Below are 19,231 nucleotides of genomic sequence, written 5' to 3'. Positions count from 1 at the left end.
TCAGAATGGACCATCCTGGGTATATTCTATGATGGTTTATCTGAGCTATCAAAGATGTCACTGGACACTTCTGCAGGTGGATCCATTCACCTAAAGAAAACGCCTGCAGAAGCTCAAGAACTCATTGACATGGTTGCTAATAACCAGTTCATGTACACTTCTGAGAGGAATCCTGTGAATAATGGGACGCCTATGAATAAGGGAGTTCTTGAGATTGATACTCTGAATGCCATTCTGGCTCAGAATAAAATATTGACTCAGCAAGTCAATATGATCTCTCAGAGTCTGAATGGAATGCAAGCTGCATCCAACAGTACTCAAGAGGCATCTTCTGAAGAAGAAGCTTATGATCCTGAGAACCCTGCAATAGCAGAGGTGAATTACTTAGGTGAACCTTATGGAAACACCTATAACTCATCATGGAGAAATCATCCAAATTTCTCATGGAAGGATCAAAAGCCTCAACAAGGCTTTAATAATGGTGGAAGAAACAGGTTTAACAATAATAAACCTTATCCATCATCCACTCAGCAATAGACAGAGAATTCTGAACAAAATACTTCTAATTTAACAAACTTAGTCTCTGATCTATCTAAGACCACTGTAAGTTTCATGAATGAAACAAGATCTTCCATTAGAAATCTGGAAGCACAAGTGGGCCAGCTGAGTAAAAGGATCACTGAAATCCCTCCTAGTACTCTCCCAAGCAATACAAAAGAGAATCCAAAAGGAGAGTGCAAGGCCATTGACATAAGCACCATGGCCGAACCCAAAGAAGGAGAGGGGGACGTGAATCCCAAGGAGGAAGACCTCCTGGGACGTCCAGTGATCAATAAGGAATTTCCCCCTGAGGAACCAAAGGACTCTGAGGCTCATCTAGAGACCATAGAGATTCCATTGAACCTCCTTATGCCCTTCATGAGCTCTGATGTGTATTCCTCTTCTGAAGAGAATGAGGATGTTACTGAAGAGCAAACTGCCAAGTTTCTTGGTGCAATCATGAAGCTGAATGCCAAATTATTTGGCATTGATACTTGGGAAGTTGGACCTCCCTTGTTCATCAATGAACTAAGTGATCTGGATCAACTGACATTGCCTCAGAAGAGACAGGATCCTGGAAAGTTCATAATACCCTGTACCATAGACACCATGATCTTTAAGGCTCTGTGTGACCTTGGTTCAGGAATAAACCTCATGCCCCTCTCTGTAATAGAGAAACTGGGAATCTATGGGGTGCAAGCTGCTAAAATCTCATTAGAGATGGTAGACAGTTCAAGAAAACAGGCTTATGGACAAGTAGAGGACGTGTTAGTAAAGGTTAAAGGCCTTTACATCCCTGCTGATTTCATAGTCCTGGATACTGGAAAGGAAGAGGATGAATCCATCATCCTAGGAAGACCTTTCCTGGCCACAGCAAGAGCTGTGATTGATGTTGACAGAGGTGAACTAGTCCTTCAATGGAATGAGGACTCCCTTGTGTTTAAAACTCAAGGATCTCCCTCTGCAACCATGGAGAGGAAGCATGAAAAGCTTCTCTCAAAGTAGAGTCAACCCAAGCCCCCACAGTCAAACTCTAAGTTTGGTGTTGGGAGGCCACAACCAAACTCTAAGTTTGGTGTTGAACTCCCATATCCAAACTCTAAGTTTGGTGTTGGAGAATCTCAACAATGCTCTGAACATCTGTGAGGCTCCATGAGAGCCCACTGTCAAGCTATTGACATTAAAGAAGCGCTTGTTGGAAGGCAACCTAATTTTTATTTATCTAACAATATTTTTCTTAGTTATATGTCTTTATAGGTTCATGATCATGTGGAGTCACAAAATAAACAAAAAAATCAAAAACGGAATCAAAAACAGCAGAAGAAAAATCACACCCTGGAGGAGCATCTGCCTGGCGTTCAACGCCAGAACAGAGCATGGTTCTGGCGCTGAACGCCCAAAATGGGTAGCATCCTGGCGCTGAATGCCCAGAACAAGCATGGTTCTGGCGTTCAACGCCAGAAATGGCAACAAATGGGCGTTGAACGCCCAAAATGGGCACCAACCTGGCGCTGAACGCCCAGAGTTGTGTGCAAGGGCATTTTGCATGCCTAAATTGGTGCAGGGATGTAAATGCCTTGACACCTCAAGATCTGTGGACCCCACAGGATCACCTCAGGATCTGTGGACCCCACAGGATCCCCACCTACCTCTACTCACTCTCTTCTCTCTTCTCAATCATCCTCTATTCCCAATAAACACCCTTCCCTGTTAACCCTTTACCACTCACATCCTTACACCCACTTACCTTCAAAATTCAACATCTCTTTTCCACCCAATCCCACCCATATGGCCGAATACACACCTCCCTCCATCTCCTCCATATCTTCTTCTTCTTCTTCTTCTTCTTCTTCTATTCCTTCTTCTTTTGCTCGAGGGCGAGCAACATTCTAAGTTTAGTGTGGTAAAAGCATAGCTTTTTTTGTTTTTTTTCCATAACCATTGATGGCACCTAAGGCCAGAGAAACCTCTAGAAAGAGGAAAGGGAAGACAAAAGCTTCCATCAAAGGGTCTATAGTTCAGTGGTAGAACATTTGACTGCAAATCAAGAGATCCCTGAGATACCTCAGGGGATACATTTTCTTCCACACAATTATTGGAAGCAACTAAGGGTGGAACATCAAGAGCACTCCATCATGCTCCATGAAATAAGAGAAGATCAAAAAGCAATGAAGGAGGAGCAACAAAGACAAGGAAGAGACATAGAAGAGCTTAAGGACATCATTGGTTCCTCAAGAAGGAAACGCCACCATCACTAAGGTGGATTCATTCCTTGTTCTTACTTTCTCTGTTTTTCATTTTCTATGTGATGTGCTTATCTATGTTTGTGTCTTCATTACATGATCATTAGTAGTTAGTAACTATGCCTTAAAGTTATGAATGTCCTATGAATCCATCACCTCTCTTAAATGAAAAATGTGTTAATTCAAAAGAACAAGAAGTACATGAGTTTTGAATTTATCCTTGAACTTAGTTTAATTATATTGATGTGGTGACAATGCTTCTTGTTTTCTGAATGTATGCTTGAACAGTGCATATGTCTTTTGAAGTTGTTGTTTAAGAATGTTAAATATGTTGGCTCTTGAAAGAATGATGACTAGGAGACATGTTATTTGATAATCTGAAAAATCATAAAAATGATTCTTGAAGCAAGAAAAAGCAGCAAAGAACAAAGCTTGCAGAAAAAAAAAATAGGCGAAAAAAAATTATAGAAAGAAAAAGCAAGCAGAAAAAGCCAAAAGCTCTTAAAACTAAGAGGCAAGAGCAAAAAGCCAATAGCCCTTAAAACCAAAAGGCAAGGGCAAATAAAAAGGATCCCAAGGCTTTGAGCATCAATGGATAGGAGGGCCTAAAGGAATAAAATCCTGGTCTAAGCGGCTAAACCAAGCTGTCCCTAACCATGTGCTTGTGGCGTGTAGGTGTCAAGTGAAAACTTGAGACTGAGCGGTTAAAGTCAAGGTCCAAAGCAAAAAAAAAGTGTGCTTAAGAACCTTGGACACCTCTAATTGGGGACTTTAGCAAAGCTGAGTCACAATCTGAAAAGGTTCACCCAATTATGTGTCTATGGCATTTATGTATTCGGTGGTAATACTGGAAAACAAAGTGCTTAGGGCCACGGCCAAGACTCATAAAATAGCTGTGTTCAAGAATCATCATACTGAACTAGGAGAGTCAATAACACTATCTGAACTCTGAGTTCCTATAGATGCCAATCATTCTAAACTTCAATGGATAAAGTGAGATGCCAAAACTATTCAAGAGGCAAAAAGCTATAAGTCCCGCTCATATGATTGAAGCTATGTTTCATTGATAGTTTGGAATTTGTAGTATATTCTCTTCTTTTTATCCTATTTGATTTTTAGTTGCTTGGGGACAAGCAACAATTTAAGTTTGGTGTTGTGATGAGCGGATAATTTATACGCTTTTTGGCATTGTTTTTAGTATATTTTTAGTAGGATCTAATTACTTTTAGGGATGTTTTCATTAGTTTTTATGTTAAATTCACATTTCTGGACTTTACTATGAGTTTGTGTGTTTTTATGTGATTTCAGGTATTTTCTGACTGAAATTGAGGGACTTGAGCAAAAATCAGATTCAGAGGTTGAAGAAGGACTGCTGATGCTGTTGGATTCTGACCTCCCTGCACTCAAAGTGGATTTTCTGGAGCTACAGAACTCAAAATGGCGCGCTTCCAATTGCGTTGGAAAGTAGACATCCAGGGATTTCCAGCAATATATAATAGTCTATACTTTGGCCAAGAATAGATGACATAAACTGGCGCTCAACGCCAGCTTTCTGCCCAAATCTGGCGTCCAGCGCCAGAAAAGGAGCCAAAACTAGAGTTGAACGCCCAAACTGGCACAAAAGCTGGCGTTCAACTCCAAGAAGGACCTCTACATGTGCAATACTCAAGCTCAGCCCAAGCACACACCAAGTGGGCCCCAGAAGTGGATTTATGCATCAATTACTTACTTCTGTAAACCCTAGTAGCTAGTTTATTATAAATAGGACCTTTTACTATTGTATTAGACGTCTTTTTGACCATCTTTGATCAGTTGTATGCTATCTTAGATCACGTTTGAGGGCTGGCCTCTCGGCCATGCCTGGACTTTCACTTATGTAATTTTAACGGTAGAGTTTCTACACTCCATAGATTAAGGTGTGGAGCTCTGCTGTTCCTCAAAGATTAATGCAAAGTACTACTGTTTTCTATTCAATTCATCTTGTTTTGCTTCCAAGCTATTCATTCGTACTTCAATCTGAATGTGATGAACGTGACAATCATCATCATTCCCTATGAATGCGTGCCTGACAATCACTTCCGTTCTACCTTAGACTGAATGAGTATATCTTAGATCTCCTAACCAGAATCTTCGTGGCGTAAGCTAGAATGATGGCGGCATTCAAGAGAATCCGGAAGGTCTAAACCTTGTCTGTGGTATTCCGAGTAGGATTCAATGAATGAATGACTGTGACGAGCTCCAAACTCGCGATTGCGGGGCGTTAGTGACAGACGCAAAAGGATAGTAAATCCTATTCCAGCATGATCGAGAACCGACAGATGAATAGCCGTGCCGTGACAGGGTGCGTTGATCATTTTCACTAAGAGGATAAGATGAAGCCATTGACAAGGGTGATGCCTCCAGATGATTAGCCGTGCCGTGACAGGGCATTGGATCATTTTCCCGAGAGATGACCGAAAGTAGCCGTTGACAATGGTGATGTATCACATAAAGCCAGCCATGGAAAGGAGTAAGACTGACTGGATGAAGATAGCAGGAAAGCAGAGGTTCAGAGGAACGAAAAGCATCTCCATTCGCTTATCTGAAATTCCTACCAATGATTTACATAAGTACCTCTATCCCTATTCTATTATTTATTTTCGAAAACCCATTACTGTTTGATATCCGCCTGACTGAGATTTACAAGGTGACCATATCTTGCTTCATACCGACAATCTCCGTGGGATTCGACCCTTACTCACGTAAGGTATTACTTGGACGACCCAGTGCACTTGCTGGTTAGTTATGCGAAGTTGTGAAGATATGTTTAGACCATGGTCCTGTGCATCCGTTTTTGGTGCCATTGCCAGGGAATCAATTTCGAACAACAATTCACAACCTGAGTAGCAATTTCACATACCAGAGACCAAGAAAAATCTCTTCAATATGAATAAACATTCATACTTTGTAATTTTGTTTAACATTTATATCATACTTTGTAATTTTGTTTCTTTTATCGTAAGCGATAAACGTTCATTTTCACAATTCATGGCAGTGGCAGTGTGTGAAGGAGAGGAAGAAGGAAGCAATAGCAATTCCCATATTGAGGGATGCAATCATTCCTCACTCTCAACCACTCCTTCATTCTTCTATATCTGGTGGTATTGATGAAACTGCCAAAAAGAAGAAAAACTGTTGCTTTCTTGTTCTTCTTCTTCTGAGCTCAATCCTGCAATTCGGTTAGCTACTGACCAAACTATATCTTATCTAATTCTCTTTCATGGTTTTAGACTTGTTGCGCCTTTCTTAAACATAGGTTTTTTTTTTGTTTCGTGTTTGCTTATGTTGATAGGTCAGAGCCTCAGATGTTTCATTTTCTGTTGGGTATTGCCTCCTTCCTCATCCAGACAAGGTACTAAGAGTGCTAAATTCTGATAAACCCATGTCATATTTATGTTTGGATTGGTAATTAGTGGAAGCTAATAGAATCGAATAAGATGGAGAGGAAAGCAAGGGAATGGAATGGAGTAGAGTGGTATAATCATATAATTGTTCTGTTCCATTGTTTTGATATTTTTGTTATTAAAATGGAGTAATTTTTCATATAAATGTTTAGATTTCTTATGTTCTTTCTTCAGTGAATATTCATATTGGGATCCATATAATGTGTTATTTCATTTGTAAAACATTAGGCATTAAGAGAAAAAAAGAAAGCAAAAAGAAAATGATGGAAGCCAATTGAAAAATATTCTGATATTTGTGTACCCTTTTCTGAATCCTCTACAAGTTCATCTTTCTAGTAATTCTCATTAAGTGTACATTTTTGGTGCCAAATGTTATGGTTATTGCTGAGTTACTTAGGGAATCAGCACTTATGATTACATTTACATCATAGCTCTAACGGAGCAAGAGCAGGAGCAGTAAGGAGTTGGTGGTCAACAAAGTTCTCACATGTCAATTGTTAGCTCACTTACTGGATTCAGCAGTGTGAGCTCCTTCACTACGTTCCAGCGTGGTTCGTGGTGCACACCACCATGCCTGTTCGATGAAGATTAGGTAACATTTTTTAAAAAAAATTCAACTTGCTTTTGGTATTAATGTGCTTTCTTTGTCAGACATGACATCCCTGGTGCTTTTGTGTGTTCCATTTTCTTACATGGCACCATATGTTGCTTTCATTGGCTACAGTTTGATGTAATCCTACTAGAAAGCGGTTCAGCTTACTTGGAAAGAAGAGTATTAGAGAAGAACCATCTAAGAGAAAGAATCCTGGAGCAGTCAAAATTAGTCCTTGGACATTGGCGCGATTAAATGTAGAAGAGGTTTCCAAGGCTGCTGCTGAAGCAAGAAAAAGGTCCAAAATTCTGAAGCCTGTGGTGAGACACAATGATGCTTTCAGACTAGAGCCAGAGAGCAGTTTAGGTAGCCGGGGTCGACAAGTCCCCAGAATCGACAACAAACGGCGTGCTGCTAGCAAGCAGGGTTTCCTTCCTACTGACATAGCTATGGCTTCCATGACAAATGTTTCTGCAAATAATATTGGTAAAGATTTCAGTGGAGTGTCTAGCTTAGCCCCTCTTCAACTTGAACCACGCAGCGCATTTCATATGAGTCAAGCAATGTCAAGCTCAGCTGCGAATGTTGTGACTTCTTCTGATTTGTTATTGGAGGGACAAGACTTGCCTTAGAATAGAAACGTATGCAAGCAAATCCTTGCCAGGTAAATCCTTCTATTATTGCGGCTGAAGTGTTATTTCTAGTGGAATAGAACCATGCACACTTTCCAAAGGACATGTATATAAGCAAACAAAAAGATAAGTAGTTTTTCAACATTACTAAATAACCTTTCATATAGATGCTAAATATTATGATCTATTAGGAAATAATCACTAATGTTTTATACATGCTATACAGATCCTTGTTGCTACACTTGGAAGGCTTACAGATCATGTGGAGAATACTGCTGGCTTTGCAACTCGGCTGATGGGTGTGAAAGTGTTGGTGCTCGATGAAGCTGATCATTTATTGGACATGGGATTTTAGAAAGATGTTTTGAATACAGAGTTTATATTTTGAATTATAGTTCATGTATCAATGCACTTTGTTGATGTATGGTTATTACTTATTATTATAGTTGACGTATCAATACACTTTGTTTATGTTTTGAATTATATTGACTTGCTTGTTTATAATATTTTTCTTAGTTTGATAATACGATGAATTTGTTTATGTTTTGAAATATTATAAATATTTGAATACAAATTAGATAAAAATTTGTATTAAATTTATATTTATTTTGTATGAAAATAAATTTATTTTGTAATTGGAAAAATAAAAAAAAATTCTATTTTATCTTACTGACGGATTTACAGACGGATTTTCTGTCTGTAATTAGAATGTAAGATGATTTTCCAAAGTTCAAATTACAAACGGAAAATCTGTCGAAAAATCCGTCTGTAATTATAGACAGAAAATTCGTCTGAAAATCCATCTGTAATTACAGACGGAAAATCTGTCTGAAAATCCGTCTGTAATTACAGACGAAAAATCCGTCTGTAATTACAGACGAAAAATCCGTCGAAAAGTTCGTCGCCTTCGGAAAATTGATGCAGAATTTACAGAGAAAAAATCAGTCGGTAACTGGTAAAAATCCGTCGGTAATTTTTCAACGGAAAAAAATCCGTCGGTAAATAATTTCCGACGGGACTTTTACAGAAAGACAAAATCCGTCGATAATTTCATCGGTAACCAAAAATTCGTCTGTAATAAAGACTAAATATGTCTGTAAATCTGTCTGTATTAATCCATTTTCTAGTTGTAGTGCAGTTTTGTGGTTTATCCTAAAATTTATTTTTTTTTTTCAACATCATCTATCAACCCAGCTTCTACAGCTAGCTTCAAGTCATAAATTCTTCCCAAATTTTTGGATAACACCTGGTTTCCAAATGAAGTCCCAAAAAGAATTGAAGGACAAATGAATGGTTCTCAATTCCTTGAAGGTTATAGAAAAATAGACCATCAACTTGGAAAGCCATAAACACCGTACCCATCATCATACATCCATTGTTGTTAGGGTTATCCGCCCAAGTAGGTAGCATATAGAATCGTTGGAAAAAGAAGCCTTGAAATCAAGCACTGGAGAAATACAATATTTAATTGCGCAAACAACAACCGAGTTCAATAAAATATTTTATGAGAACTGGAGCGACTAATTACTAAATTAAAGTCTAATACTACTTGTTCTTCCAAAAATGCAAGCTAGGTTCCCTATCAACCACATTAGGAAAACGCATATCAAACATCCTTGGGTAATTTATTTCATAATTTTCTATGTAGAAAGTATCTCCAATTAACGAAAGCATTTAAAAAGACACCATTCAACAAAATAAAACCACACTCTTCTCCAATATGGATTGATCCAAAGAATTATCACCAACGCTAAGAGCACTGTGACATAAGATGCAGAGAAAGTCCAATAAAAAGAAGTGAAGTCAACGGCAGAATCATCTTTCTTTCTCTTATCCAACGGGGCTGGAGGTGGTGGAATCCGCCTGTTACTGTTGGTCCAATGGAGAAATGGATTCCCTTCGTAGTTGCTATCATCAAAGTTGGCAAATTGGTTTTCCTCAGGTGCTGTACCTGATAGATTGTTATAGGACACATTAAAGATCTCCAAAAAGTACAAGTCCTGAAGATTAAGAGGAATTTGCCCACTCAAAGTGTTGTTTGAAAGATCCAAGCTCTCTATGTTTTGTAGATTGTGAAAGCTCTCTGGAATCAATCCATTCAGACGATTGTGAGATAAATTGAGTGTATGAAGGCCGCTGAGATCTCCTAATTCGCGAGGAATTTCTCCCGTCAATTGATTAGATGACAAATCCAATGCAGACATGATTTTAAGTGTATCACCTTCGTATGAACGAGATGAACCTTTTGTTTTGACTTGTACTTCTCCCATTCTATACTTAAAACCAAATATTTGTGTACGATATCTTTTAGCTCCTCCAGGAGACACGGTAGCTCTTTGTCCACGAGAGAAAACAAAATTTACATCCTGAAATGCTATATTATTGAAGCAAGAAGGTATAGAGCCAGTGAATTTATTACGGGACAGATCCAAGATCTGTAGATTTCTTAACTCACATATACCACTGGAGAGTTGTTCTTGCAATTGGTTTCCTGCCAATAGAAGAAATGTCAAAGACTTAAGACTATAGATGCTCTCCGGAATATGTCCCTTGAAATTGTTGTCACTGAAATCAATAGCAACTATATTGTCGCCACGAGGGTAATAATTAGGTATCTTGCCAGTAAGATCATTTCCTTTCAAATTAATGAAAACCAAAGATGGTGATATCGTGAAGGAAAATGGCAGATGACCCGAGAATTTGTTATGAGACAAGTCCAGGATATGTAAACCTATTGGAGCTGAGGTGTCTCGTCCTTCAAACATGTTGATGGGTATGCTCCCTGAAAAATTATTGTGGCCCAGATTTAATATTCTTAAACTTGGCATCATTGCCATTGAAGCAGGAATACTCCCACTTAACAAGTTATGTGAAAGATCAAGAGTCCGAAGTGATGTCATATTTCCCATGAGTGGATCCAAAGTTCCTTCGAAATTGTTATCATTTAAATATAGCTCTTCAATTTGCTTCATTTGACATAAACCTAGAAGTGAAAGTTATAGTATTTTCGATAAGGAAAAGTATAGGGTACCAATATATTATCTGCCAACTTATTATCAATAATAATTAATTATTATATTTTGAACATATATATAAAGAGACACATCTAGAAAATATATATATAAAGACACTTCTATTAAACATATCCATAAAAAAGACATTTTTATTAGACACATCTATAAAGACACTTCCATTAAACACATTTATAAATAAGAGTTGGCAAAAGTTGACAAAAATGTTGTTGGTAACATAACGAGATTGTTTCAATAATAATTAGTATACACTTGAGGTAGTGGTTGAAGGATTCCTAATCCTTCAATTAAATTAGTTACTACTCATATAAATACATATTAAAATATAGATAAAATAAATAATATATATTTATAAATAAATATATAACAACCAATTGGATAGCAAATTTATTGCGTGCACATTTGTACAGTTTTATCCCTTAAAAAGTTAAATACATTTTTCAATTCATAGTTATGTTGTATTTTTTAAAATTAAAAATTTTAATATAATTTTATATATTAATAAATATTAAAACTAATTCATAAATATATTTATGTCTATTATAATTATTTTAAATTTAAAAATAATTTTACCAATCAAATATCACTAACGTAACTTTTTATTTGCTGAAAATGTTATAATTTATGCTTATTAAAAGCAACTTTTATTTTATTTTACCAATCATAGCGCTGCAACTTGAAAAGTAATCTTCCAAAAAAAAATTGAAAACAAGAACTAAAAGAAATAAATAATAGGACAATTTACCTAAATAAAATATTTAGTAGAAACTAATATTACTAAAAATGTCTCAATTAAAATCAATTAAGTAATTAAATATGTATCCTAAATTATTTTTATGTAATCCGTTGATTTCCTGCACGAATTATGTGTACACATAATTTGTTGGGGCTTATAACAACTTACTAAGTCAGATAAAAGTACATGTAATTCGTTGGAGGAAAAACGAATTAGAAGAGTATTTATTTAAAAGCAACAATAATATGAAACCAACAATATATAACTATTATAAAATGAAAACAAATACTTAAGTTTTCTTAGAATACACACTAAATATGCATACTTAAAAAAACATATATATAGAAAAAGAGAAAGTCTAGGGAGCCAATGGCCTAAGCGTACATATATACACACTAAATGAAGGTTTAGAAAGTATTAGAGATATCATTATTAGTGTTACATTATCCTGTCAGGTTACGTTTTTGGGATGAGTGGTTTCAAGACATGGTACAAGAGTTCCAGATGTGGAAGGTCAAGAGTTCGAACTTTGGCTTTTGAACCCAAAATTAACTTTTTATAACATGAGATGTTTATAAGTGATGTTCATTTAGCCCATTGTACATACACTTAGGCCATTGGCTCCCTAGCACTACTCATAGAAAAAAATTCTCTTAGTTGAAACGGTACCTCCTTGACAAACGAAGTTTTGGAAGCAGTTATGGGAGAGATCAAGGATTGTCAATTGAGGGAAGGTGAGGAGCAAGGACCAGTTGAAGGGTGTGGAAAAACAACGTCCATAGGCATCACGGTCTCTGATATTGGAGAGAGAGAGATTGAAGACATAGCCAGAGGAGGGATCACACTCAACGCATTCCCAATCACAGCAATTGCTATTTGGATCAACAACGTCATCAACCCAAGATGGCAGCAAAGAATGATTCGAATAAGCAGTCTTCAATTCAAGAAGCGATCTCTTCTCTTCTCTGAAACAACCGCTTGTGTTCACAAACACTTGAACCAACACCAAAATACTTCCCACCAATACCATCCATCGCTTCTTCCTATTCAAAGCCCACTCCATAGATTTAACGTATCAATTCTCTCGGCTCTTCCTGAGCTTTATAAGTTCTTTCTTTTCTTTTTCTTTTCTTAAAAATGCAATGGCTACATTTTCTGACACTCAAATAATTGAAAAAAAAAAAAAAAAAATCAAATTTAGCCTATGGTACACGGCCAAGAATCAAGTCTTGTCTTTATTGTTCGTTCTTATTCGTAATTTGAAAGAGAGACAATTTGTGGAAGTTGACTGCAGCTTGCGTTAACTAATTATTCAAAGCTCACTCCATATTCAACGTGGAAATATCAAATTTCCAATTATCAATTCTTTCGGGGCTATGTGAGCTTTAGGTTCTTTTTTCTTTTCTTACAAATGGAATAGCTACATTTTCTGATATTCAATCTTGACCCAAAAAGAAAAGAAACAAATAAATTTAGCCTATGGTACACGGCCAAGAATAATCAAGTCAATTTGTCTTTATCATTCGTTCACATTCATTCTGATATTTAATATTCTGATATTTAATAGCAGAAACTTTAATATAATATATTTTATTATAAAAATACTATTTATACTAAAATTAATTATTAAAATTAGTTATTATATATTTGTGTATAAATATATATTATTTAATTTATTTTTAATATATATTTTATATTTTAATTTATATTTTATATTAATAATTAATTTTAATGACTAATTTTAATATACACTTAGTATTACTATTTTATTAAGATAAAACGTAACTTTCTAGTAAGTACTATCCCCTCTATTTTAAAATTATGAACACAAATGATAATTATTTGGCAATAATTTTTTTAAAAGGGACATATATAGTCGAGCAATAAAATTATAAAAGAAGTCATTTAAATAAAGATGTCAAATACGTCTTTTTTTTAAAAATATTTTTTAGAAATTATAATTTAATACATATAATTAATTAAACTGTATTATTTTTATTAAAATTTGATTAAATAAATTAATTTAACTAAAAAATTAATAAATTAAATTTTGAACCGGTCTAAATTAATATTTTTTAATAAAAATTAACTACAATATTCATATTATAAAAAATAACTAAAATATCCCAATTATTTATATATATATTTTACAAATTTTAAATCCTAATCCTATAACAACGCAAAAAAATGATTAAAATTTAAAATTCTCAAAATTAATATATATATATATATATATATATATTTTAATCATTTTCTAGGAATATTGTAGTTATTTTTTATAAAAAATAATATTAATTATTTAAAATTTGATTTATTATTTTTTGGTTAAATTAATTTGTCTGATCTAATTTTGACAAATATAATACAATTTAATCGGTTATATATATATATATATATATTAAATTTTAATTATTAAAAAATATTTTTAAAAAAGATATTTTAGACATTTTTATGGAAGTGAACCTAATTAGTAATTATAGAAGTATTCATATGAGAATACAACGGAAACTTTGTCGTTGCTCCTTCCAAGTAATTTACCAAAGCAAGAAGAGCAAATAACGCGAACTTTGTTTTTCATGTTTTCTTTAAACATAAAAGTAAAAGTTTGTTGACACATGGTCCTGTCCAAAAACCAAAAGAGAAACACGGTCAAACAAAAAAATATCAATACAAGAATGCAATGGAAACTTTGTTGGATACTTTAGTGATTTGTTATATATATTAGGGTTTTTTATCTATATCCGCATGTAAAATACATTTATTCTCAAAATACGCACGGTTTGAAATTTCTTCTCAAATACGTACTGCCAACTCGTAAGGAACAAACACAAAATAAAAATAGGAGGCATATCAGGAATGGTGGCCACGAAATAGCTCCTGGCGTCTGATACAAACCATTCCAATTGCGTCAACCACGAAATAGAGCACCTCAGCTATGACACACACGAAATGGCTCAAATGTCACGGCAGAAATAAGAAAAACACACTCACAAGAAGAACCTGTGACTCTCTTTACCTATTTATATATAGAGAGAGAAAAAGAGTGATAGAGATAGATAGATATGAAAATGGTGAGAAGAGTGAGAGAGTACAGCCTTTCTCAACAAGAAAGAAGTGTCTCAGATACAAAATGTGTATATGAATAATGCATAATGTATCATAATAATTAATTTTTTTATATTATTATAAATTATAAATTTAATTTTTGGCAAATAACTAAATTATTATCTAATAATTTTTAATATTAATTTTATTTAAAAATAATTAATTATATGTGAATTTTTATTTAATTTTATATTATTTTATAGAATTGGTATTCATAATATAGAATATAATATTTTATATAATTATTTAATTACATATATTTTTTTGAATAAATATTTATGTAATAAATAAAAAAATATTATTTTATTTAATATAATATTATGTAATTGGATATATAAATAAAATTATTTTATGTTAACAATATATTAAAATTATTTTTTTATATATTAATAATATTAAAATATTTTATATGACAATCAATTAAAATTTATAAGTTTAAATGATTTGTTGAGCTATAACTAATAATGTACAATATATTACTAAAAATTTACACACAAAAATTTATATTATTAATATGTGAAAATCTTAGAGTTATTTTATAATTTAATTTTTGTCTTTGGTAAAAACACTATATCCATTGTTAACAATAATAACAAATAAAAGTAAATGCTTAATTTAGTTTCTAACTATTTTTTATCCTAAACAAAATAAATTACAATTCAACTCTTAATCATGAAAATAAATCATCAATGGCTGATCCATCTTGCACTTTTTGTAATTAGAAAAAATTATTTTATTTTAGTTAAGATGTGGCTGTCTATAAGAAAAAATAATTAGAAAGTAAATTAAATATTCACTGAATTTGTGTCTTTGTTGTGCAAGCTGTTTAGAAAAAGTAAAACAATCAATGCAATATAATACATTTATTTTGGGTATACTACTTATATATACTACAATTCGTGCTCGTCATACAAGAAGTGGGCCATTTCGTGTGTGCCATAGCTGAAGTGCTCCATTTCGTGGCTGACGTAATTGGAATGGTTTGTGTCAGACGCCATGAGCCATTTCGCGGCTACCATCCCTGATATGCCCCCTATTTTCATTTTGTGTTTGTCTCTTGCGAGTTGGCAGTGCGTATTTGAGGAGGAGTTTCAAACCGTGCGTATTTTAGGAATAAATGTATTTTACATGCGCATATAGGTAAAAAAGCCTATATATTAGACACATTTTAGATATGATATTTATTGACATTCGTCTTATATATATGTTTTTTATATTTAAATATATTTTAATAAAAAAAATTTCAGACAAATTTAAACATACTTAAATATCATCACTCATTAATATGTCTAATTTTATTTTTAACATGTATTTTTAAAATGAATTTAGAAATAATATATATTATTAATTATTAAAATAAAAAATATTTTAAATATTTTATCTAATTAAAAAATATTAAAAATAATTAAAAAATTAAATTATATTTTAATAAATACTAAAATATAATTATAATTTATTTAAAAATACTTTATATTTTATATATGTTATGTTTCCGTATCTTATATAAATTTTAAATTTGTATGTCTATGTGTCTTATGTCGTATTGTGTCCTGTGTCCGTGGAGTATCTGTGCATCATAGGTTTTAAGTAATTTACTAGGCAAGTTATCGAAATAAATTGTTTGGAAACCAATATTACTAAAATACAACATTTGAACAATGAAGACGCAAATGCAACTTTTATAATTCTATAGAAACTGCGAGAGGGATATAACGGATTAGGAATTGCACGTAACATAATAGTTTACGTTGAAACGTGTGCGAGTATAAACCACTATACCTGTAGCGATTTCTAAAGGAGCTTAATGTAACGACCCAATTTCCAGTACGTCATGATCATACTGGAAATCAAGTGTCACCAATTTGCTCACCTAAAACTTTAGCTATTTATTATTAAGCCTGTAATCGTATTAGCGCACTATCGAATTTTTGGAGAAAAACTTTTATTTTATAAAAAGATTTGCGAGAATAGCTAATTAAACATACACAAGCCATAATAGGAAATCAAATAAAACATACACAAAGCCAACATTATATATAAACATAACACATAGCATAGATCATACATACATATAAAGGTACTGTCATATATCTATATATCATAAGTTAGTATACAACTCTTCACATCTTGCTACTAATGTACAAATCAATACTCTGGACCCTGGTATGGTCCATATAGAAAACTCCTAAGCTGGTGCCCGAAACTAGCCTAGTCAACTATGTAAACCCTACTCTCTCAGTGAATCTATTCAAAAGTGGGAGACTAACACAAAAGCTAGGCTAACATAAAAACTACCAAAAGGGCACATCCTCAGCTCCCAGGCATCAGCTATCATCGTCAGAGGAGATCATAATCACGTCAAAACACTCCTCAGGATCCTCGTCCTCATCATTAGATATCTCGATAATCTCCGGAGGGGCCTTGGCACTCGTACTACTGGTCTGACCAACACTCGTCAGTCCACTAATAGAGACAGAGAGAGGCTCTTCAGAAGATGGCTCGGATGAAGATACTGAGATCTACTCTACTGGTATATCCTCCTCCGATACAGGCTCTGGAATATGCTCCTCCATGGGCTCAGGCTCAGGGTCCATCTAATCCGCAGGCTGATTGGGATGCTAATGAGGCACTAGTCTATCATGGAACGAGTGAAATGGCGTATCCGGGTGGAGCCAAATACAACGGAAACTCGTAGGGCATATAGGGATAAACTGTAGAGTGTTAATCGGATGACTGAAAGGGTGATCACGCAAAATGTACATATGAGTCATAATCTCTACACCTACTACATAAAACCTATGCAGTACAATATCCTCATATATATAGGGATGGTCTATCTCGTAAAACAGAACTCCGGTCTCCATCTGAAGGCGGAGGAAGAAAAGGGGTAAGAACTGGGGGGTTCTTAGTAGGGTCGGGGATAGTTAGTTTAGTCAGGATTATCATAGTTCAAATAATTTACAATGAAATATACAAGTGTCATAAAGAAGTATCTAATTACCACAATTCAGAGTAACAATAAGGAATACATAACCACAGGAAGACAATCACAAACAATTTTACCGCATCAAGTAAAATGCAAATGCACAACAAGGATGATACATGTCTAGCCTTATTGCAGGTAATAAGCTCATTTGTTGGTTTCGACTCGCACCCGATGCAATCCGACTCGCAAGTCAGATAAGGCATTCCAGCATCATAACCTCTGCAAGTTACTACTTCTTGCAGGTACTGATTCTCCAGCTAAAGTATGTCGAACATGACCTCTGCAAGTACTTGTAGGCGCTGATTCTCTAGCTGAAGCATGTGCCCCTTTCTCTTGGATGCCATTCCATATATACGGGCATCCTCGTACAATCATTTACACATAAAGCACCTGGCGTAACATGTTCACATCAACACTATAACTATTTACTTTCTGTCACCCTCTCGTGACCTTTTAATCATTTCATAATCACACGTGCCGATTTATCTTCTCTTTTTCTTTTAAAACCAAAACCAATCCCCCTTTCATCCTTAAAACTAATTCTTTTACTCTTTCCAAGATATCACAAAATGAAATCATTCAATAAAAATTCAATTACTTTTAAGGTTCACTAAAACTCCTCCAAATAAAATCCTTGAGTCAAATTCAAAACATAAGCCCTTTTCATTTTTAAATCAAACTTAAACATAATACTTTTCTTAAATAATTTAAAATCGTAAAATAATTCTTTTCTAAATAAATCGAACTCAAAATATATATACTTTTCTTAAATGAATTAAATTCGACATATAACTATTTTCTGAATAAATCGAGAATCAAATAATACAATTTCTCAAATCCAATCTGCTTTTTCTAAATAAAATTTCAAATAAATTCTTAAGGTTTATAACAAAATTTCAGCGGCATCTCCCCTAAAACCCAGACTCTGCCACCCTTCTCGGATTCCATCCAAACCATTTTCCACACTCTTTTCAAATCATTTCTAATAAATCAAACCAGACAAATTCCAACATTTTCAAATTATCCTATCGTAATCCAGAAATCAAATTCATCAGAATAACTCAGTTCCTCGGTGCACTAAAACCCTCCGAACTTCAAACTTATCACAAATATCAATATATCACAAAATTCAATATAAATTCAATCAAATTCAATCAACAAGTAATCACGACATCAATTCACTTGTCCAATACCAATTTAACCGGTGAGAATTTACCAAAATCTTACCTTCGTATGGAATCAAAATACTCGAAGCTCTAGAGAAGCCTTCTGACCGAGTCGTCTAAGAAGAAAACGTCCGGAATAGTCTGTGCCTCCTAGAACTCTAGTTGGTCAAACTCAAAGAGTAAAAAAGTTACGTCTTGACTTCCACCGATCAAAAATAACGCCAACACGTCGAAAAAGATGATATAAATACTTTTACCGGATTAGATTTTTAATTGAGATTACGGATCGCAAAAAATCAAAACCGAAAATTTGGTGGGGTTACAGTTCTCTCTCTCACTCTTTTCTCTTCCTCACCGTTTGCATGCAATCAACTAAGGTTATATGATGAGTAAGGTAATAAAAATAGTTATGTGGCTTGCTTTTATATGTGCCACAGTTTATGCTTTTATGAGAATGATCATGCAATACTAATATGCTCTTGCCTTAATATTAATATGCTTTAATATGTTTATGCTTTTGCTTCCGCCACCTAATAATACTAGCCTTGTATATATATATATATATATATATACACGTAACAAAGGAAAAGCCAACTAATGATAATAGTCTCATATATATATATATAACTAATGGAACTCTACTTATTAATAATAATAATAATAATAATAATAATAATAATAATAATAATAATAATAATAATAATAATAATGATGATGCTGCTGCTGCTAATATAATTATAATAATAATATATATAA

At 33.9% G+C, this 19,231-nt stretch overlaps 1 protein-coding gene across 2 annotated transcripts; it reads right to left on the bottom strand.

Moving 5' to 3' along the window:
• Nucleotides 1-8,884: 8,884 nt before the first annotated feature.
• On the bottom strand, nucleotides 8,885-12,597 carry LOC112769932 (uncharacterized). Of its 2 annotated transcripts, none has more exons than XM_025814379.2 (2): nucleotides 11,888-12,597; nucleotides 8,885-10,433 (listed from the first exon to the last, which is right to left on the bottom strand). In XM_025814379.2, the coding sequence occupies exons 1-2, from the start codon at nucleotides 12,279-12,281 to the stop codon at nucleotides 9,112-9,114; spliced, it is 1,716 nt and encodes a 571-aa protein (XP_025670164.2). In that variant the 5' UTR covers nucleotides 12,282-12,597; the 3' UTR covers nucleotides 8,885-9,111. The 2 variants fall into 2 exon arrangements, with proteins under 2 accessions (XP_025670164.2, XP_072081844.1); XM_072225743.1 differs by having other exon boundaries at nucleotides 8,885-10,232; nucleotides 11,888-12,420.
• Nucleotides 12,598-19,231: the final 6,634 nt, after the last annotated feature.

The sequence above is a fragment of the Arachis hypogaea genome, chromosome 18 (assembly GCF_003086295.3).
Source record: "Arachis hypogaea cultivar Tifrunner chromosome 18, arahy.Tifrunner.gnm2.J5K5, whole genome shotgun sequence".
NCBI classification, from domain to species: Eukaryota; Viridiplantae; Streptophyta; class Magnoliopsida; order Fabales; family Fabaceae; genus Arachis; species Arachis hypogaea.
Note: the sequence above shows the minus strand (reverse complement) of the source record. Positions and strands in the feature narration are given on the sequence as shown.

Excerpts from the sequence above, each read along its gene's own strand:
- LOC112769932 (XM_025814379.2), bottom strand. The coding sequence starts at position 12,281 with ATGGAGTGGGCTTTGAATAGGAAGAAGCGATGGATGGTATTGGTGGGA. Across the intron at positions 10,434-11,887 it reads AAACTTCGTTTGTCAAGGAG|GTTTATGTCAAATGAAGCAA; the intron begins GTACCGTTTCAA and ends TTTCACTTCTAG.